Consider the following 23,761-nt stretch of genomic DNA (forward strand, 5'->3'; position numbering starts at 1 on the left):
TTTAAGCCTATGCTTGTCCTGTAGCTGTAGGTGTGTTTCTTGTAGGCAACAGAAGTCCGGTTTATTTTTCCTAATCCAGTTCTCTACTATGTGTCTTTTAATTGGAGAGTTTAGTCCATTAACATTTAGGGAGATTATTGAGAGAGAGGACTGTTGTGCAGTTGTGTTGTGTAGGGTGGCTTTTGTTACAATCGGGGGTTTGGATTGTGTAGTTCATCTCTGAGTAGGTCGTTTAGGATCGGCTTTGTTTGCACAAATAGCTCTAGTTCGGTCTTGTTTGAAAATGTTTTCAGTCTGTTCTCCCATATGAATGATAATTTTGCCGGGTATTGGACTCTAGGTTGGAAGTTTCTTTCATTCAGTCGTTTAAATATGTCATTCCACTGTCTCCTTGCTTGAATTATTTCGATTGGGAGATCTGGTTTGATTCTTATGTCCCTACCTTTGTACTTGAGGTTTTTTTTCTCTCTTATTGCCTTAAGAAGTTCCTCTTTCTCTTTGTTTTTTGCCATTTGGATTACTATATGTCTTGTTGTAGGTTTATTAGGATCTATCTTACTAGGAACTCTCTTGATTTCCTGGAATTGCCCTGAAGTTTCATTCCAAAGGGTGGGGAAGTTCTCTGCTATTATCTCTCTGACTACTTGTTCTTCCCCTTTCCCTATTTCCTCCCCTTCTGGTATACCCACGATTCTTAGATTGTTTCTTTTGTCCTTGTTCATTAGGTACTGGACTTTTCCTTCCAGTGTTTTGCCTTTTATTTCTTTGTTGGTTTCTTGGTCATTTTTTGTTTGCAGTTTTCCTTCGAGTTCTTCGATGTGTTTCTCCAACTCTGTGTTTCTGCTAGTAAGGCTTGTTACTTTGTCTGTTAATTCCTTCACTTCTTTTTGAATGAACTCTCTCATACTCTTTAACATTTCTTCTTTAATTTGGGTGATTCGTTCCTCCATAGATATCTTATACTCAGTAGCTAAAGTTTCTCTCATTTCTTTTATTAGTTCTTGTGTTTCCTTCCTCATTGCTGCTTTTAGGTCACTTTCCCACAAATCTGTGCGTTTTGGCGGACTTGGAAATTTGTTAGGGTTTGTCTCCGTATCTTCAGATCTTAGGGTTCTCTTTGATTTACCCATATTTCCTTGTGTTTATTGGTGTGCTTTGGAGAGCTGTTTCTTCCAATTTCAGTCTGTTTTGATCCCCTGTGGTGTGGGAATGGGTCCCCTCCCTGAGGGTGGATCTAGTGGTACTGTTGGGTGGGCTTGCCCCAGTTTGGCTCCTCTTGTGCTCTTTTTGTGGCCTGATTCGTTGCTTTGCCCTATTGTTGTCAGCTATTTCTGGGAGGCAGGAAATACCCGACGGGGGGCGGGCACGTTCACGCTCTCCGCGTGGGTGAGCAGAACTTCCCTACCTTCCTGTGGGCAAAGGACCCCCAGCAGGAGGAAGGCAGCCGGTCGCACGGTCGGGGCGGGCGGGAGAGACTTCCTTACCCTCCCGGGAGCAAGGGAACCCCAGCAGGAGGCAGACAGCCGGTCCCACGGTCGGGGCGGGTGGGTGGGATTTTCTTACCTTCCCTGGGGCAAGGGAACCCCCGCAGGAGGAAGGGAGTCGTTCGCGCTGTTGGGGAAGGCGGGAGGGACTTCCTTACCTTCCCGGGGGCAAGGGAGCCCCAGCAGGAGGAAGGCAGCCGGTCGCAGGGTCGGGGCGGGCGGAAGGGACTTCCTTACTTTCCCAGGGCAAGGGAACCCCAGCAGGAGGCTGGCAGCCGGTCGCGCGATCGGGGCGGGTGGGAGGGACTTCCTTACTTTCCCGGGGCAAGGGAACCCCAGCCGGAGGAAGGCAGGCGTTCGCACTGTCAGGGCGGGCGGGAGGGACTTCCTTACCTTCCCAGGGCAAGGGAACCCCAGCCGCAGGGAGGCCGGCGTTCGCGCGGTCGGGGCGGGCGGGAGGGACTTCCTTACCTTCCCAGGGCAAGGGAACCCCAGCCGCAGGGAGGCCGGCGTTCGTGCGGTCGGGGCGGGCGGGAGGGACTTCCTTACCTTCCCGGGGGCAAGGGAACCCCAGTCGCAGGGAGGCCGGCGTTTGCGCGGTCGGGGCGGGCGGGAGGGACTTCCTTACCTTCCCAGGGCAAGGGAACCCCAACCGCCGGGAGGCCGGCGTTCGCTCGGTCGGGGCGTGCGGGAGGGACTTCCTTACCTTCCCGGGGGCAAGGGAACCCCAGTCGCAGGGAGGCCGGCGTTTGCGCGGTCGGGGCGGGCGGGAGGGACTTCCTTACCTTCCCAGGGCAAGGGAACCCCAGCCGCAGGGAGGCCGGCGTTCGCGCGGTCGGGGCGGGCGGGAGGGACTTCCTTACCTTCCCAGGGCAAGGGAACCCCAGCCGCAGGGAGGCCGGCGTTCGCTCGGTCGGGGCAGGCGGGAGGGACTTCCTTACCTTCCCAGGGCAAGGGAACCCCAGCCGCAGGGAGGCCGGCGTTCGCGCGGTCGGGGCGGGCGGGAGGGACTTCCTTACCTTCCCCGATGTATGGAATTTTATTTATCTCATCTTCCACAGTACCAAGTCTATTCTCAGCTTCTGATACCCTGTCCCAGAGCTTATCCATTTTGTCATTCACTTCGTTTACTGACTTCTTCAGGCCTGTTAGTTGACATGTTATTTCAGTTTGGAGTTTTGTGATTTCTGTCTTCATATTTCTTGGTTCTTATTAGTGTTCTGTTCAACTCGATCCATGCTTTCTTTTAGTTCATTTAGCATCTTCCATATTGCTAGTCTAAATTCCTTTTCTGAGAGGTTGATTATTTGGTTGGTCATTATCTGGTCATCAGAATTGTCATCTTCATTCTCTATGTCTGATGCTGGCCTGCATTGTTTCCCCATTGTCACACTTGTATTGTGGGTTTTTTCTACGTGTTGTGGTGGTATTCATTGGCTAAATGATGCAAGAAGCACACTCTTCTGGCTCCACCCTTTCTGGATGGGTCGACTTCCCTCTAAGGGAGGGGAGTCCTCCATGGATGAAGCCTCACGCAGGATCAAATCTTAGGCTCTAGCACGCAGCAGAGAAGACAATCTGGAGAGAAATGCTGGGCTTCAGTGATCCAGCACATTTCTTAGTGTGATTTTTTCTTCTTGTTGTGATGGTGTTCTTTTCTTAGAAAGAGCGCATGGCCGCGTTGTGAAGCGGAGCAGCCGGCTCTGCTGGAGCCTCTTTTCGGCCCACTCCAAGAGGTTCACATGACAGGACAGTAGACAGACAGACACAGGCAGCACTCACAATTTTTCACTGTTGGGTCCCACTGAGCAGGCGTAGTTTCGTGGATTTCCCAGCCTGATGTCACAAACAGGGGACCTGGCTTCTGCAAAGTATAGCCGGTTTTCATGTTATGGAGCAGTTTCTTGGCATTCCCACCCTAGAATTGGGCTCTGGGAGAGCGAGTTTTCTGGAGCCTCTTTTTGGCCCACTCCCAAGAGGTTCACGCAACAGGACAGTACACAGACACACACAGGCAGCACTCACAAATTTCCACAGTCGGGCCGCACTGGGCAGGCGTATTTTCCTGTTAATATCTTTTTTATAATGATCTTGATAAAATACTGAGTCAAGTCTGTAATATTATATAGGCATTTTAATATTGAGTTCATGTAACATGAGTTACCTAAATTTTGTAATCCAGTGAAAACAGGTTTCTGCTTTTCTATTTGTGTTTCAAACTGTAAGGATTTTTCACTATTGTCAGATTCACTGAGAATATGTGGTATGAAAGTTAATCCCTCACCTACTTTCCCAGTCACCTCAACAGCACCACAACTGTCAATATCCTGAGCACTCTGTACTTGATGTTGGGGAGAACTATAGTCCCAGCAACCTGACCTTGTTCATCTGTGCCAGTCCGATTTCTAACGAGGTGCAAGGGGGCCCAAAATTTCTTGGGAGGGTTGTCATTTGTAGAAACATAAGCATAACCCCTCCCTCTCAAGAGGAGATAATCAGCAATCCATTTTATCCTCTTTTATCCAAATTGGAATATTTGTTTTTTCTTGCCTCTGATTATCTTCCTTAAAATGTCTTTCCCCTGCTATGTGGCTTTCCCCTTGGGGTAATTTTAGGTAATTTAGTGTGATAAGAGTCAAAGATAACAGCTCAGTTGGCGCTAAACCTCTTTTTCTATATGTTTGCAATTGAGTTTTTAGAGTTCTGTGGGCTCTTTCCACAATTGCTTGTCCTTGACAATTGTGAAGAATTCCTTTAAGATGTTTTATCTTCCATTCTTTACAAAAAATTCAAAAGTTTTGCTTATATAGGTAGGTCCATTATCAGTTCTAATGGAATATGAAATACCCATAACAGAAAAACATTATAAAAGAAAACTGCAAACTGCCTTAGTTTTTTGGGAAGACATTCGAATTGCCCAAATAAATCAAGAATAGGTATCCACCACCACATGAAGATATGTTTTTTTTTGGAAATAAGTCTGTCTGAGTTACATCCATTTGCCACAATTCGTTAGACTCTAAGCCTCTTGGGTTTGCTCCTGCTATATGAGTCTTCTGTGCTAACGGGGCACATATGTTGCATCTTTCTATAATTTCTCTAGCTTGCCTCCATGGAATTTGGTAATTCACATGTAAGCGATGAGCATTTTTGTATAAGGCTGAATGTTCCTCTACAGGTGATTTAAATATAGGCATTGCCAACAAGTCAGCAGTTTTATTTCCTTTAGCCATTGGCCCTGGAAGACCTGAAAGTGCTCTAATATGTGTGATGAAAATGGGTTCAGTTCGTTTTTAAATAAGTTGTTGTAATTTTTCACTAAGTTCTGTATAATTGGACTATGAGTATTGAGGGAGGCAGTGGCTATCACCGGGCATAAATTTACAGCATATAAAGAATCAGAAATGACATTCATGGCTTCAGATACATTTTCTAATAGGTATATTAACGTTGCTAATTCAACTTTTTGTGCAGACTTATACTTGGTTTCTATCGTTATATTCATATTCTCTCCGGTTATTCCTCCCCTTTCTCTGCTAGATCCATCTACATAAAATCTTTTGCATTGGGAATAGGAGAATCCCGTACAATTGAAGAAATAACAAACTGAGTCTTTTTCAAAAAGTCCCAGGTCTTTCCTTTTGGATAATGAGAAGAAATCTCTCCTGTGAAATCTGAGAGGGCCCTTTGCAGAGATTCATTAAGAGGCAATATTAACTCAATTTCCTTTTTTGGTATTGGCAATACTATAATATCTGGATCAAAACCTAATAAAGATATTGATCTGAGTCTTGTTTTGATAACCAATTCTGAGATTAATTGTAGGTAAGGTATCACAGGCCGAGGCTGTTATGTAAATACACCCATTCCAAAGGACCAGCCTGTTTCATCAAAGCCGCCGTAGGTGTTTCTTACTTGTAAGAAAAATTAATAAAAAAATACCTTCTCTCCCAGGATGAATCTTAAGAGAAATGATTTTTGTAGTCTGTTCAAGAAAATGTCCAATTCATTTTTGGCAGCTTGTGTTAAATTTCTGGGACTATATAACACAGGATTACCTTCCAAAGTTTTAAACATATTAAACAGCTCTGCATTCGATTTTCCTAGTGCTAGGTGGAGCCAATTTACGTCACCCAAAAGTTTCTAAAAGTCATTAAGTGTTTTAAGGTTCTCTTTTTTGATGAAAATTTTTTGTGGACGTATTGATGTTCTGTCCAAAATAAAGCCCAAGTATTGATATGGTGGCATGGTCTGTATTTTTTCTAAAGCTATTTTCAGTCCTGCTGTTTGCAAACAATTAATCACATAAGCATATAATTTGTAAATCTGTTTCATTATTTATTGTAATTAAAATATCATCAGTATAATGATAAATAATGGCTTGGGGAAATCTTTCACGAGCAGGGCTCAAAATTTTGTCCACAAAAATTGACACATAGTGAATTTAGCATGCCCTGGGGGAGAACAGTTCATTGAAAATGCCTGCGAGGGTGTATATTATTAATAGAAGGATCTGAGAATGCAAAACGGTGTTTATAATCTGGGTGAATAGGAGTATGGTAGAAGCAGTCTTTCAAATCAATTATAATTAGTGGCCATTCCTTAGGGATTACTACAGGTGATGGTAAACCTGTCTGTAATTTTCCCGTAGGAATCATAGATAAATTCATAGCTCTCAGATCCATTAACAAACTCCATTTACCAGATTTCTTTTTTCATAATAAATAGAAGCGAATTCCATTGAGAAAAAGAAGGCTCAATATGTCCTAATTTTAGCTGCTCTTCCACTAATTCTGTCAGCACCTTTAATTTATCAGATTTAAGCGGCCACTGGCCTATCTAAATTGTTTTTTCCATTTTATTTTTATCAGTGCTGGGGTTTTTCTGGCAGTGGACCCTACCAAAAATTTTGGGTTTTTAATTCAGGAGAAGGTTCAGGCTCATCTTGAGCTAATGGAATATGGAATTCTGTCTTCAATTGTTTATGCAGGTCATGGCCCCACAGGGATGGTGAGAATGGGCCCACGTGAGATCTGATTTTAGCTTTTTGGTTTTCTGGGCCATAAAATACCATGGTTTTTGTGCTTAACAAACAAGAACTCAGGCCTCCCACTCCTTTTAATGAATATGGAATTTCCCGAAAAGGCCAATTTTCTGGCCATTCTTTATCAGAAATTACAGTAACCTGAGCACCTGTGTCTATCATGCCATTGAAGAATTGCCCTTCTAAATTAAGTTTAATAATTGGATTTTCATCTTTACATTTAGTAATCAGAGCCACTAATAGGTTTTTGGCAGCCTCCAGATCTGTGCTTCCAAAACCTTGAGTTCTTATCTTGTATGAAGTCCCAAATTTAACATAAGGTATTATTACTATCTGGGCAATCATCTCCCCTTTTTTGAAAGTCCAAGTAACCGGCACATTAATGACTACAATAATTTCTCCCTTTGAATCTGAATCAATGACACCTGTGGTTACTGATATACCTTTTACGTTAAGGGAACTTCTGCCCCAAATCAAACCTACAGTATCTGGGGGTGGTGGTCCCACTATGCCTGTTTGTAACATATAAGGGCATTCTCCTGGGTAAATTGTAATGTCCTCAGGTCAAGTTATATCAAGCTCAGCACTGCCTGCCATGGCATGTGTTAATTCATTAATTGAAATTAATCTTCTTGGGTTGGGCTGGAAAGAATTATGGTTTGATGACTTTGTCCCTAATTTGAAAGGGCCTGGGGATTGGCCTTGTAGGTGTTTCCCTGTTCCTTAAATGTAGGTCTTAGAGGAGCTGAATTTAACAAAAGATGACAATTTCTTTTAATATGCCCGTTTTCCACAATGGTAACAGGCAAATTGTCTCCTAGGGTTTGTGTTAAAAACTCTCCCTATGTTATTATTAGGGGGATCTCCATATCTACATTCTTTCGCCCAGTGGTGACCTTTTATACATTTTGAGCAGAAACCTGGCTTTTAGGCTACCTTTTGTCCCTGTAAGTAAATAGGTGTTGTTCCTTTAGTAATTGCAAAGGTTTGCACCAGATCTAAGTTTGCTAATGAATGGGACATATCATAAACATTCCTACATGCATATAAAAATTTATTTAAATCAGTCCCAGAGAGACAGCGTGGAGGTAAGGCATTTGCCTTTCATGCAGAAGGTCATCAGTTTGAATCCCGGTGTCCCATATAGTCCCCGTGCCTGCCAGGAGCAATTTCTGAGCATGGAGCCAGGAGTAACCCCTGAGCACTGCCGGGTGTGACCCCAAAACCACAAAAAATTATTTAAATCAGCTTTTTCCTGCAACGGAGCCAATACCAATTTGCAAGCCAAATTCACATTATGCTAAGTCAAATATTTTCCTATAAATTTCCTCACCTCATCATTTCTAATTTGTATTTTCAAAGCATCTTTGAGCTTAGGCACAAATTCTACATAAGGCTCATGGGGACCTTGGATGATTCTTAAAAAGTTTCCCTCACCAGTACTGTTAGTATCAATTCTTTCCCATGAAGATAATGCAATGTCTTTATTTTTTAGATTTCCTTAGGTAAAGTCACTTGTGTCTGGACATCTGAATATTGATTTTCTCCCATTAATAATTCATATGAGAGATTAACCCCTGCCACTCATTTTTTTTGTTCCATCCGGACTATGTAGTTTGGATTTCACACCCTCTGCATAAAACATTTCCCATTAAGTTTGCTGTTTAGATGGCAGGCATATTTCAGCAAGATTTTTAAAGTCATACAGAGTCCAAATTGTTTTTGACACCAAATTCTTAGTATCTCCAGACAATATGGAGAGATTGCCCCAAATTCTTTACATGCTTTTTAAACCGTTCCACATCCTCCATTTCGAGAGGTTGATAAGTTGAAACATATACTGTCTGCAATGGAGTTGAGGCTGGATTAGCAGAAGTACCCTGCACAGGGCTCTGAGGGCTGAGGTGTGGAGTACTAGAATGTGGCTCATTGTCTGAGTTGGCACTAACATGTGAGTCCATACTGTGAATAGAATCAGGACTCCCTTGTGAACTTAGCACTGGAGGTTGGTCATCAGTGTCACGATTTTGATTTGGATCATGAGTATCTAAATTACGTATCTGGGTTGATTTTTTACCGGCAAAAATGCCTGTACTCTTGATTCCAGTGCTAGATTTATCAGCCTGTACCTTAGTCTGAATTTTTGTAGGATAAATTTTTATTGTCCATACTGTTAATTACTTTATAATTTCCACACTGTCTATTTTCTAACCAACAGCCAATTCCTATGCATAAGATAACTATATTAGCCAACACAGAAATTCCACAAACTATAACTAATGGAGAACCCTCAGGCGATGCAAATATTGGAGTAGAAAATTTCTATTGGAATGTAAACAGCAACCATCCGACGACAATGATATTTACTAGTGTCAAATCAAGTGGTTTACATCCAAACAGAATAATGCACTTGAATAATGCCGAACCAATGTATTTAATAACAGATGACATAGTGAGCATGAGTATACATAGAAACCAGCCAAGGACCTCCAGAGGTAATTCCCAATAAAATATGTCACTTACAGTTCCAGAGGGTCCAGATTCATCTGTTCCGGGCACCAAATGTGGGGGGAGGCTGAACCCCTTGCTGGAGGTCTGCGACTCCAAAAATAACTCCCAGATAGAAAGATTAAACCTCATTATTCCATCCCCCTCCTGGACAACAACTATCTGCCACAAATAATTCACTTCAGACAACGAAGTTAGGGGACCAAAGGTTTGGCAAAAAGAGTTCTTTGACAGTCTGATGCCAGTTCAATCAGCCATCAGACCCAGCTGTCAGCTCTGCCAAAAGCCTCTCTGGCCTCCCCCACAAGCTCTTTTATTTCACACTCAATCGCCCTCACCTGGAAGATCCAGGTGGGACGACATTTCCAGGTGGGAACTAAGAACATAGAGTAATACCAAAATACTCTACACCTTACCACTGCATTTTGAAAAACTATCGCTTGTACATAAATTTCATAAATCTCAGAATTTTTGTAAACATACTGTGATTGAATATTATTTTTACTTAGTGTGTCTAGGATCACACCTATTCATTTCCAGATATGTGTGATTTCTTTTTATGGTGCTCAGAAGTTGTTCCTGTGTTTTACAAGGGAACATTAAGTGCTAAGGATTGAATTAGGGCTTCTATAACTTTACATGCAAAGTATGTTCTCCAGGTCTTTTAGCTAGATTAATCTGGACTGTTATTCATCAATGTGCCAACCATTTTATTAATAATACATTTTCTTGAATAGCAAAAGGTAAGTTAGTGATTTTTTTTGTTTTTGGACCACACCTGGCAAGTGCTCAGGAATAACTACTGGCACTACATTCAAAAATCAACCCTGGAAGGCTCAGGGGACCATATGTGTTGCCAGGGATAAAACCCAGGCCAGCCATATGAAAGGTAAAAGCCCACCCACTGTGCTATAGCTCAAGCCCCAATTAGTACATTTCTATGGTTGTGTTTTATGAAATATATAACACTTAAAGCTAGATTAAAGTTAAGGATTACTAGCATTTATCTGTTTTTACTGATAAGTAAAGAGTCATAATGTTAATTGGTTTATTCATGTATACAAAATTATCAATAGTACAATCACGAATATATCCCCCAATTGCTAGTTTATTGTGCTTTTCCTGTGCAGCTAGCAAAAATAATTCAGGGAAACAGAGTCACAAATCAGTTGTTATATTAAAAATTTTAGTTTTCAAATCAGACTAAAGGTGGGATAAAGATTAGGAAGCTTATTTTTTAAGTATTAGTAAAATTTAAAAAAAAGAGGGGGTGGAGAGATAGCAAAGCAGTAGGACATTTGCCCTGCACATGGATGACCTGGAACGAACTTGGGTTTGATTCCAGCATCCCATCACCCCGAGCCTGACCAGGGGTGATTTCTGAGCACAGAGCCAGCAGTAACCCCTGAGCAGCGCCAGGTGTGCTCCCCAAAAATAAAACAAAAAATTAGTAAAATATCAGTCCCTTCTTAATATAAAAATAAATTTAGTTTTAGATTTTTATTTATGTGAATGTTCAGTATAATAAATATACTGTGCCTAAGCAAGGTAATATGGTTATATAATTAAATTTAATCTAAATATGTTAATTTAGTTAATAAGAGGAGTCTACAAGAAGAAAACTTTTCTGATTTTTATCATTCTAGGAATTATTTTATTATATTTCATCTTTTTTAAAATTCTTTTTGGGCTACACCGGGTGACTCTCAAGGGTTGCTACGAGATATGCACTCAGAAATTGCTCCTGGCTTGAGGGAACATATGGGACACCAGGGGATTGAACCAGAGTCCAGTGCATGCAAGGCAAATACCCTAACGTTTATGCCACCTCTCTGGCCCCCTATATTTCATCTTTTATTTTTATTCTTTATTTGCTTAAAGAAAGTGACAGGCGAATCTCTATTTGTGTTTATTTTTTATAAAGTTATTTACTTAAAAGTTGTATCCTTATTAACGTTTTATATTGTATTTTTAGAATTTTGTATAATGTGCAATTATTTCTTGGTTTGCACAGGTTAATTACATTGTTTGATGTTTTCTTCAGAATGAAGAAGCTAGATTCATTGAAAATGAGCTGGAAGTTCAAAAGCAAAAATACTTTAAACTTAGAACATTCGTTAGAAACTTGATACTAGCTATGAAAGCTGACAATAAGGAACAACAGCAGGTAGGTACCAGAAGACACAAAGGAACTATTCCTTTCATGACTTTTATTAGCAGTTTTTTTTTCAGAATTAATGTTTATTTTTGTGTACTTATTTAATAGAAATATTTGGTTAACAGATTTGTTGATTCTAAGAAAACTTTAAGTTAGAAAAATATGCGAAATCTTTTTATTTTCAGAAATTCCTCAATATATATTTATAAGTGTAATTTGCCAAAATGAAAGGTACATTTTATACATATGGGGAAACGTTTTATAATAAAAAGATTAAGATATTTATTTTCTCCCTAAAATTAGATTACTTTCCACACCCCATTAAGGAGTACCAATATTTGGATAAAATGCTATTACTCAATAAGGTAGATATACAAAACATATTTGTTAAATTCTTTGTGATTACAGTACATACATATTTCCTTTCTCCAGTTTAAAAAGTATTTGGTTACTGTACACAAAGAGGTAATATAATGTGTCTTTTATCACTGTGAATTTTTAATACTATTTATTGCTAATAATATTTTCTGTTCTGTTTTCTTATCAAATTTGTATTATAATTGTTTTCCAAATAAAATAGTAAAATTAGATTAAATGTTTTATTCATCTCTTAATGACAACAAAGTTGTCTCTTAAATGTAAAGTTGATTCATTGAGAAGTAAAATATAATATGAGTAGTATAACATGAAGGTAACAATTATTTAGGAAGAAATATAAGACACTGTTATTTAGTATGTTTCAAGAGAGAAAAAATATAACTCTTATACCTAAATAAGATTACACTTATGCATCCTATTTGAGACAGGTAAAATATTATGATTAACATCAATATTCTCATCTTATTCAAAGCAAAATTTTCTGTGTACTTCTCCCAAACAATAAATGATAAAGAGTAAACTAAAGTAATTTATTTATGAAGTTCAGACCAGTATGCACATTAATTATTTGTTCAGTGTGACATATACCAAGGTATTCCAAGACAGGAGTCTTCAGCTTATTTCCTAATTGTATTTATATATTTTATTATATGAGCCATATTTATTCTGTGCTACATTGAAAATATTTTTAATAAATATTTACAGGTTATATTTGAATAAGGTGATAGTTTTGAACATGTTCACAAGGTCAATGAACTTTTAGATAATGATGTAAATAGACAGAATCAAATATAACCATACAAATAACTTGATGTTTTATCCTATTCCCAAGAATTATAGAGTGATTTTGAAATAAAAATATTCCAAATTAACTTGCAGTTTCTATGTCTCTTGGCATCTAAGAATAGTGCACAGATTTCATAAATTTCTTCTGAATCCTGACTCTGTTATTTCCTCAATACCACTAACTAATGGGCAGTTTTTTCTTTTTTTAATTTTTATTTTTAATTATGAGAACAAAGATGCAAAGAAAGAGGACAAGGTAAAGTTACAGTGGAAGGACAATCACCCATAAACAAAATTCTCAGAAGAATTCCCATTGCTGATACCTTAATTTTGAACTTTCATCCAAAGAACATTAAGAAAAATAAAACAAAACGTATGTACAATTACTTTGTCCAAGTCCCCAGATTGTAGTACATAAAATATTTCTTAGCATTACACAAAGTAATCCAAAGCCATAAAACTTATGTAACTCCTTAAACATTGAAGGCATAGTATTCTTTCACATTGCCATGCACATGCATATTAGTTTAAGTTAACCTAAAAAGTTTAAGTGGTTTTATTTTAAGGATTAGAGTCAAAGGAGCACAGTAAAAACTGTGTTAGAGTGGCAACTATTGTTTGCATAGGCCCATCAAAATTGAGGGACATGGAAAGGAAAAGCCTTGGCCTAAATACAAGGAGACCCTACCCCTGAAGTTTCCTGGCATAAGACCAACTCTAGGCTCCAGGCAAACTAGTTTGTCCAATCCAAGTCATTGTCTGTAGTGCTAATACACTTTTATTTTTTACAGTCTCTGTTGTTGGCACCAGGTTTCTATATTAAAGATCCTGGAATTTGCATATTCTACATTGAAATTTTCCTATACATGGATCTACATGGAATCTATTATGCTGAGTGAAATAAGTCAGAGGTAGAGAGATAGATGCAGAATGGTCTCACTCATCTATGGGTTTTAAGAAAAATGAAAGACACTTTTGCAATGATTCTCAAAGACAAAAGAGATGAGGGCTGAAAGGTGCAGCTCATGACATGAAGCTCACCATAAAGAGTGATGAGTGCAGTTAGAGAAATAACTACATTGAGAACTATCCTTACAATGTGGATGAATGAGGGAAATAGAAAGCCTGTCTCGAGTACACGTGTGGGTGGGGTGGGGAGGAGGGAGTTTTGGGACATTGGTGGTGGGAATGTTGCACTGGTGAAGGGGGGTGCTCTTTACATGACTGAAAATCATACAACTACAATCATATTTGTAATCACGGTGTTTAAATAAATATAATTTAAAAAATGGGGTATTCCACTAGGTTTGGCAAAAAAAAGGATCTTGGCATTCTCACCCTAGAGCCTAGAATAAGTACTATAAACGCACAGATAATATATTTTTCTAATTTCTCTTGATATTTGGTCCACACTTGGTGGGGCTCAGGGCTTACTACTGAGAACTCAAGGAACTGTAATTCTTGAGTAGTGCTGCACCAAATCTGAAGATAAAATAATGCAAATCCTATAGTAAAAATTTAATTTTAATTTACTTTAGTGTCTATAAAATGCATTTCTACAAACGGAAATAATCCAAAAATTTGTTCAGTATGACAGTGTTACAAATCAGTAAGTTACTGAAAAGAAATAGTAGAGTTAATATATTAGTAGTGTTGTATAAGGACATAGATTTTGTTTTCTTATTTAATATAAAATTGTTTTAGTCAATCAAATAAATGAAATGCTAAGATAAATACATAGATAATAGTTCTTTTCTGAGTCAAAAATTTCTTCATTAGAATTTCGAATATTGTTGAGTTTCTTCATTTAATTATCCAAGTCCCTAAGCATATGATTATTTAGCGTACTCTGAGACACTTTGGTTTTTTAATATGTATTCTTCAAATTGAAAACTCAACTATATCCACTGATATATTTCTAATAGACTATATTTGTCATTGTCAGCACTTTTTTCAGTTAGACTCAGCAGTAAAACAGAGTCTGCACCTTGTTTCAGCAATATAGGACCTGAGAAATTATGTAATGACTTCAAGTATCTTTTACAGATACTCTCATTTAGAACAAGAAAATTATAAATAAATAAATTAATTAATTAATATTAATAAATTAAGACTTATAACTTTCACATTTAATGAATGCAGTATAATAATATTTTTATTTTAAAAAAATTTTCATATGTTTGCCAATAAACCCTACTTTTGTGCTTAATTGGTTATTGATTGACTGAATTTATTATTTTTCTTTGATCATTGATTACCACTGCACCATAAGTCAGGTCAACACAACAAACGGCACCACTTAAACTTGCTCAGAAACCGAGCCATAATTCAGCTCAAAAGTGTTTCCCATCTCGAGGACAATACATGATCCCTTACTGCTCCAAACCATTTCTAAGATTCCAAAGGGCCACAGTACAGGATGAAAATCTGCCCTGGGCCTCCAGAGCCATGCAGTGCAAGAGAATGCCTGCCACCCCCTCCCCCCATCCTGCTTCTTTTAAAAAATTAATTTGGGAAAATGGGAGGAGCCACTGAACTCTGCTGGATGTCAGATGCCAGCACCCCTATCTGCCACTCTTCTGTGCTGTGCTGCATTTTCGGCCTGATTTTATCCTGTGTGTGGCTCATCTGCAGATGGCCCGTCTTCCCGTGAGCCTTCCGTGGAGGTGAGTCGACATGCCAAGAAAGGGAGGAGCCACTGAACTCTGCTGGATCTCAGATGCCAGTACCCCTATCTGCCTCTCTTCTGTGCTGTGCTTCATTTTCGGCTTGATTTCATCCTGTGTGTGGCTCATGGGCAGATGGCCCACTTTCCCATGAGCTTTCCGTGGAGGTGAGTCCACACGCCCAGAAAGGGAGGAGCCAGAGGAGCATGGCCGCTCCACTTCACTTCGCGACCATGCACATCATTTAGCCAATGAATACAACCACAACACGTAGAAAAACCCACAATACAAGTGTGACAATGGGGAAACAACGCAGGCCAGCGCCAGACATAGAGAATGAAGATGGCAACTCTGATGACTTGAACATGACCAACCAACTAGTCAGTCTCTCAGATAAGGAGTTTAGAGTCGCAATATGGAAGATGTTCAAAGAACTCAAACAAAGTATAGAAGAGAACACTAATAAGAATCAAGAGAATATGAAGATAGAAATCAGAACACTCCAAATTGAAATTTCAGGTCAAATAACAGGTCTGAAAAACTCAGTAGATGAATTGAAGAAAAACATGGTTGAGCTTTCCCACAGGTTAAAAGCAGCTGAGGATAGAATTAGTACACTGGAAGATGAGGTGAATAACAATTCCACAGAGCAGAAGAAATTGGGAAAAATTCTCAAAGCAAATGATCAAACAATGGGAAAATTACTCAAAGATGAAAATAGAAGTCTATGATAAGCTCAACAGAAACAACTTAAGAATCATTAAAGTCTCAGAGACCCAGGAAGAAAATCTCCAGGAAAAATCAACGGTCAAAATATCATTAAAGAGAAACTACCAGAGATAATGAATACATGCAATAAAATCCTGCACGCCCAAAGAGTACCAACTAAAAGAGACCCCAGGAAAAACACCCCAAGACACATCCTAGTCACCATGACGAATCCCACAGATAGAGACAGAATTCTGAAAGCAGCAAGATCGAAAAGAGAAATTACATTCAAGGAAACATCCTTGATTAACTGCAGACCTGTCACCGGAAACACTCAAGGCCAGAAGGCAGTGGTGGGACATAGTGACAAAACTCAATGAAATAAATGCTTCGCCTAGAATACTGCATCCAGCAAAACTCACTTTCAGGTTTGAAGGAACAATACATGGTTTCACAGACAAACAACAGCTCAGAAACTTTACAGACTCAAAACCATTCTTAAAAGAAAAACTGAATGGCCTACTTTAAGAAAAGACTGACCAACAGACACACCAAACTTCGATATAAAGATGGCACTAACTCCCAGGACAATTCTTTCTCTCAATGTCAATGGACTAAATGCACCAGTTAAGAGACACAGAGTGGCAAAATGGATCAAAACACTCAATCCAACCTTCTGCTGCCTACAAGAAACGCACCTGAATAGTCAGAACAAATATAAACTCAAAATAAAAGGCTGGAGGAAAATCAAACAAGCAAACAATACCCAAAAAAAAAAAGCTGGAGTGGCCATACTAATATCAGATGATGCAAACTTTATACTTAGGTAAGTTGTAAGGGACAAAGATGGACATTTTGTATTAATCAAGGGATATGTATAGCAGGAAGAAATCACTCTCCTAAACATATATGCACCAAATGAGGGGCCATAAAAATATTTAATAAATTTATTGACAAATCTGAAAAATAATATCAATAACAACACAATAATTGTGGGAGACCTCAACACGGCATTGTCAACACTTGACAGGTCAACCAGACTGAAACCCAACAAAAATATAGTAGACCTGAACAGAGAAATGGAAGAAAGAGGCCTAGTAGATATATACAGGACACTCCACCCCCAGAAACATGAATACACATTCTTCCCTAATGTAAATGGGACATTCTCTGGATAGACTACATGCTAGCACATAAAATATACCACCATAATATCAAGAGGATAGAAATTTTGCAGACTACCTTCGCTGACCACAAAGCCCTGAAATTATATGTGAACTACAAAGGGACAGAGAAGAAAAACTTTAATACCTGGAAGTTAAACAGCCTAATACTGAATAGCCAGTGAGTCTGAGATGAAATCAAAGAGGAAATCAAAACCTTTTTGAAAAAAAAAGACAATGGAGACACAAACTATCAAAACCTATGGGACACAGCAAAAGTAGTACTGAGAAAAAAATTTATAGCTTGCAAGCACACACGAGGAAGGAAGAAAGGGCATACCTGAATAGCTTAATGACGCAGCTCATAGAATTAGAAAGTGCTCAACAAAAGAACCCAAAAATAGGGAGGCAGAAGGAAATAACAAAGCTGAGAGCAGAAATCAATGAAGTGGAAACCCAAAAAACAATCCAAAAGATCAACGAAAGCAGAAGTTGGTTCTTTGAAAAAATAAACAAGATTGATAGACCACTGGAAAAGCTAACAAAGAAAGAGAGAGAAGCTTGGTAATTCGTATTAGGAATGAAAAAGGAGAGATCACTACTGATATGGTAAAGATTCAAAGGGTAATCAGAAACTACTTTGAGAAACTCTATGCCACTATAAATGAAAACCTGAAAGACATGGATAAATTTTTGGACTCTTATATCTAAACACACCCATCACTATTGAGGAAATTAAGACAGTAATCTAATGTTGCCCAAAAACAAAAGCCCAGGCCCAGATGGATTTACTAATGAATTCTTTCAAACCTTTCAAGAGGAACTACTACCAATCTTGGCAAGACTCTTCCATGAAATCGAAAAAGCAGGAAAACTTCCAAATAGTTTTTATGAAGCCAACATCACCTTGTTACCTAAACCAGACAGAGATGCTACCAAAAAAGAAAAATACAGACCAATATCGCTGATAAATACATATGCAAAGATCCTCAACAAAATCCTGGCAAATAGGATTCACTGCCTCATTAAGAAGATCATCCACTATGATCAAGTAGGTTTCATTCAAGGAATGTAAGGCTGGTTTAACACCCATAAATCTATCAACATAATACACAACATCAACAACAATAAAAATAAAAATCACACGATCATATCAATAGACGCAGAGAAAGCATTAGATAAGGTCGAACACCCATTCTTGATCAAAACTCTCAGCAAGATGGGAATGGAAGGAACCTTTCTCAATATAGTTAAGGGATCTACCACAAGCCAGAGTCAAATATTGTCCTCAATGGAGAAAAACTAAGAGCCTTTTCTCTAAATTCTGGCACAAGATAAGGCTGTCCTCTCTCACCACTCCTATTCAACGTAGCACTGGAAGTACTTGCTATAGTGATTAGACAAGAAAAAGATATCAAGGAAATCCACATAAGAAAGGAATTAGTCAAGCTCTCATTGTTTACAGATGACATGATACTCTACTTAGAAAACCCTAAAGACTCTACCAAAAAGCTTTTAGAAACAATAGACTCACATAGCAAAGTGGCAGGCTACATAATTAACACACAAAAATCAATGGCCTTTCTATACACCAATAGTAATAAGGAAGAAATGGACATTAAGAAAACAACCCCATTCACAATAGTGCCACACAAACCCAAATATCTTGGAATAAACTTGACAAAAAAATGTGAAGGACCTATACAAAGAAAACTATAAAACTCTGCTCCAAGAAATAAGAGAGGACACGTGGAAATGGAAGCACATACCTTGTCATGGATTGGCAGGATTAACGTCATTAAGATGGCAATAATCCCCAAAGCATTGTACAGATTTAATGCGATCCCTCTAAAAATATCCATGACATTCTTCAAAGAAGTGGAAAGTGGATCAGGCACTTTGAAATTCATTTGGAACAATAAACACCCTAGAATAGCTAAAGCAATCATTGGGAAAAAAGAATATGGGAGGAATTACTTTCCCCAACTTTAAACTGTACTAAAAAGCAATAATTATCAAAACAGCATGGTATTGAAATAAAGACAGGCCCTCAGATCAGTGGAATAGGCTTGAATACTCAGAGAATGTTCCCCAGACATACAATCACCTAATTTTTGATAAAGGAGAAAGAAATCCTAAATGGAGCAAAGAAAGCCTCTTCAACAAGTGGTGTTGGCTCAACTGGCTAGCCAGTTGCAAAAAAATTGAACTTAGACCCCCAGCTAACATCATGTAAGAAGCTTAAATCCAAATGAATGAAAGACCTCGATATAAGATCCAAAACCATAAGATATATAGAGCAACATGTAGCTAAAACACTCCATACGTTGAGACTAGAAGCATCTTCACGGAGGAAACTGCTCTCTCCAAACAAGTGAAAGCAGAAATTAACAGATGGGAATATATTAAACTGAGAAGCTTCTGCACCTCAAAAGAAATAGCGCCCAGGATACAAGAGCCACCCACTGAGTGGGAGAAACTATTCACTCAATACCCATCAGATAACAGGCTAACATCCAAAATATACAAGGCACTGACAGAACTTTACAAGAAAAAAACATCTAATCCCATCAAAAAATGGGGAGAAGAAATGGACAGATATTTTTACAAAGAAGAAATACATACGGCCAAAAGACACATGAAAAAATGCTCCACATCTCTAATCATCAGATAGATGCAAATCAAAACAACTATGAGGTACCACCTCACACCTCAAAGATTGGCACACATCACAACGAATGTGAATAAGTAGTGCTGGCGGGGATGTGGAGAGAAAGAAACTCTTATCCACTGCTGGTGGGAATGCCGTCTAGTTCAACCTTTATGGAAAGCAATATGGAGATTCCTCCAAAAACTGGAAATCGAGCTCCCATACGACCCAGCTATGCCAGTCCTAGAAATATACCCTAGGAACACAAAAATACAATACAAAAATCCCTTCCTTACACCTATATTCCTTGCAGCACTATTTACCATAGCAAGACTGTGGAAATAGCCAATATAACCTTAAACAGATGAATGGCTAAAGAAACAGTGGTACATATACACAATGGAATATTATGCAGCTGTCAGGAGAGATGAAGTCATGAAGTTTTCCTATGCATGGATGTACATGGAATTTATTCTTCTGAGTCAAATAAGGCAGAGAGAGAGAAAGACGCAAAATGGTCTCACTCATCTATGGGGTTTAAGAAAAATGAAAGACATTCTTGCAATAAGAATTTTCAGGCACAAAAGAGAAAAGAGCTGGAATTTACAGCTCACCTCATGAAGCTCACCGCAAACAGGGATGAGTTTAGTTAGAGAAATAACTATGTTTTGAACTATCCTAATAATGAGAATGTAGGAGGGAAATAGAAAGCCTGTCTAGAATACAGGCGGGGGTTTGGTGGGGAGGAGGGAGATTTTGGACATTGGTGATGGGAGTGTTGCACTGGTGATGGTTGGTGTTCTTTACATGACTGAAACCCAAATACAATCATGTATGTAATAAAGTTGGTTAAAGAAAAAAAAAGAAGAAAAAATAAAGAAAATCTGCCCTGGAACTTATTCCCTTCTAAGACTATCTCAAAACACTTAAGAGGGATATCTATATTTTCTTTGTATGTTTATTTCCTTAATATTAATAACTCTTAGTGTGTTTATTTTCATATGTAGAGATAGCTTCCTTCATCCTTTTCGGTGGGCATTGTTTGGTTCTGCTTAGTAAGAAATTCTAGTAGCAAAGTCTTGCTTGGGATAAGAGCTCAGGTCAAAACCAGGGAACAGAGATTGTGTAGCTTGTCATTTAATAGCTTCCACCCACTCTTTTTTTTTTTACAAAAGCATAGAACATACATCATCTTGTTTTGACTCATAATTCTATGTCTTCCTACAAACTGAGGTAATAAAGTAGATGGGACTCAGGGGCCAAGCGGTCTCAGGAACATTGAGTGGAAATTAAAAAATGATTTGATCATTTTTAATACCCAAACCAAAATCAATGACAATAGAATCAAAATATCCAAACTATAATAAGCTATAGACAAAGGGACTTGTTACATTAGCAATCCAGGGGGCTAATGGTGGAGGTATGAGTTGCATGCTGGGAACAAGGGTGGAGGGAAGTCAACACTGGTGATGGGAATGGCCCTAGTTCACTGTCACTATGTACCTTAAATCCAACTGTGAAAGACTTGTAATTCTCATTGGTTTCGATAAAAAATTATTAAAAAAAACAAAAACAGGGCCAGAGCAATAGTACAATTGATAGGGAACTTGCCTTACATGTGGCAGACATAAGTTTGGTCCATCTGGTCCCCAAGCACAGCCAGTAGTAATTTCTCAGTGCAGAGCAAGGAGTAGCCTCCTGAATATTGCTGGTGGTGGCAAAAATATCCGAAAAAGAAAATGAATAAATTTTCATGTAATACTTCACAATTTTTAAATTATAAACAGTAAATCAGTAATTTAGTTAACTATTTCTTGTATTCAAATTAACATCACTATTCTCTGTGACAGGAAAGTTGATTTTATTATTTACTTCTGTCTATATGCATGTTCTGCAACATCAAACGAAAATATTTTAACATGACAAAACTTAGTTCATGAATTTTGGTTTATTTTAATGACTACAAATAGACTTTCCTCTCATGCATTTTATACAACCAGATTTGGTGGTTAAGTTGCTCTGGTGGGTGCTTAGCCATCTGTAGATATATGTATAATTTTAGGAAAGAAAAAAATCAGTTTGTCTTCTCAAGTTATTAAAGTAAAATAGATAAAAAATACATGCTTTCCTAACAAAATAATCTTTGTTGAAATGTCTTTTTTCCTGTATGAAATAAACATACAGGACTATATCAATACATAACAATGTTAGAGTACTCATCAATGCATTCTCAGACATGGCATTCTCAAAACTAGTATAAAAATTATGCTTATGAAACCATCTAATTATTGGCTTAAATTATGGTTCATTTCCATATTACTATCCTGTGCAATTCATATTATCAAGATTTAATATCCTGTTACTACGTATCATTTGAATTAAGATATTGTACAATATCCTAAAAGAGAATTTCACCTTTCTTTACATTTATATGAATAACCAAATTTAGATGTTCATGTTACTAACATAAAATTGAAAATTGTTATGATTCATTCAAACATATTTTTTCTCTCTCAGGCACTACTGTCAGATTTACCTCCTGAATTAGAAGAACTGGATTTTGATCATACTTCACCAGAGCCTCTTGATATATCACTCACTGTGTCTTCTTTATCAGAGAAAAATGCCTCAGACAGTTTGTGACTCGAGGATAAGGGTGATATATGTAGTCTATTGCTTGCCTGACAGATATGCATCTAAAGATAACTAAATTCTTCTGCCCTGAAATAATTCAGTTGGAAAAATGTGTTGTTGAAACAAGATGTCTGTTAAAGAATGAGATATAATGGCTACAGAGCAAGAAATTTATTTGAAATATGAATTCATTGTTTGAGAGTCAAGCTTAGATAATATATTTTAAAGTGATACTACTTATGTTTTACAATACAATTCTTGAATTTATTGGTACTATTCTATGAGCAAATTGTTAAAATAGCCACCTTATTAAAGATTTTTTATAATGTACCATATGCAAGGCACTGTAAACAATTCTTATAAAACTTGGGTTCAGAGGAATAACACCAAAGGGAGGGAGTTTACCTTTCATGCGGCTGATGAAGGTTTGATTCCCAGCAATCCATATGGTCCCCTGAGCCTTCCAGTACTAATTTCTGAGCACATAGCCAAGAGTAACTCCTGAGCACCACCGATGTGGCCCTAAAACAATCAAACAAACAAGCAAACAAAAAAGCAATTCCTATAAAACCTTTTTATCAAGGGCAGTGATTGTCATTACCCAAATCCATATAAAGGAAAATATTGGATGCTTCATCTGTGCATACTTCCATATATCGTGAGTTAGCAATATGAAACTGCTTTAAAAGTTTTTATTTTATTTTATTTTATTTTGATTTTTAATTTTCTTTTTGGAGGCCATACCCAGTGGCTCACAGGTGTTACTACTGGCTCTGTACTCAGGAGTCACTGTTGGCAGTCTCTGGGGGACCATATAGAATGCCGGGACTCGAACATGTATTAACCAAGTGCAAGGCAAATGCCTACCAGCTGTGCTACCACTCCAGCCCCTTGCTTCACAAGTTTTAATTACTATTTATACCTGAAAGATTAAGTGGCTAGATCATGATTTTCCTCTTTGGTTTGTGTATTTTAATAGTTGGTAAATAAAACAAGTTTTGATTTTGAAACTCATAGATACCAACTTTTGAATGCAGAGAATTTGTCATGATTTTAGTATCTTTAAATGTCCTATCCTCTTATAATACAACTTTCTATGATGAATTAAAATTATTCATTTTCTCAACTATCTGTTTGATTTAATATTGCTGCCATACTACTCTTTTTGTTCTTTTGTTAGTATCAATATTTATACAGTCAGGTATGCTCCCTTCTAGCTGAGAATCATATGGTTCTTTTAAAATTTAGTTTAATACTTCTTATTGACTAGTTAGTAACAAACTGAGAAAGCAGTGCTGAGTAACAGAACCTTTGATTGTACGAAAAAATATCAGTGATATAAATTTTAAAAAATATGAAAGTCCATGCTATAAATATCAAATCCAAAACCTTTCTTAAAATAATATAAATAAGTTATAAGACTTCCAGTCTCTTTAATGATGTTGATATCATATATTTAAACCATATTTTCCTCTGTCTCTATTCAAACATTTTTTATTTGTTTTTTTTTGGGATGAGGGCGAATGGTTTGGCCACATCCATGCTCTGCTCTGGGCATGGTCCTGGCAGTGTTTGTGAGCAC

General features: G+C 38.0%; 1 protein-coding gene across 1 annotated transcript in view; it reads left to right on the forward strand.

The window, feature by feature from the left end:
• The window catches only part of HDX (highly divergent homeobox), a 316,379-nt gene extending 293,658 nt beyond the window's left edge, over nt 1-22,721 (forward strand). The window contains exons 9-10 of the mRNA XM_049766600.1: nt 11,081-11,203; nt 22,063-22,721. Coding sequence (XP_049622557.1) covers nt 11,081-11,203; nt 22,063-22,188 — 249 coding nt within the window. The 3' untranslated portion in view covers nt 22,189-22,721. The remainder of the gene's footprint in view (nt 1-11,080; nt 11,204-22,062) is intronic.
• Nucleotides 22,722-23,761: the final 1,040 nt, after the last annotated feature.

This window comes from Suncus etruscus, chromosome X, assembly GCF_024139225.1.
Source record: "Suncus etruscus isolate mSunEtr1 chromosome X, mSunEtr1.pri.cur, whole genome shotgun sequence".
NCBI classification, from domain to species: Eukaryota; Metazoa; Chordata; class Mammalia; order Eulipotyphla; family Soricidae; genus Suncus; species Suncus etruscus.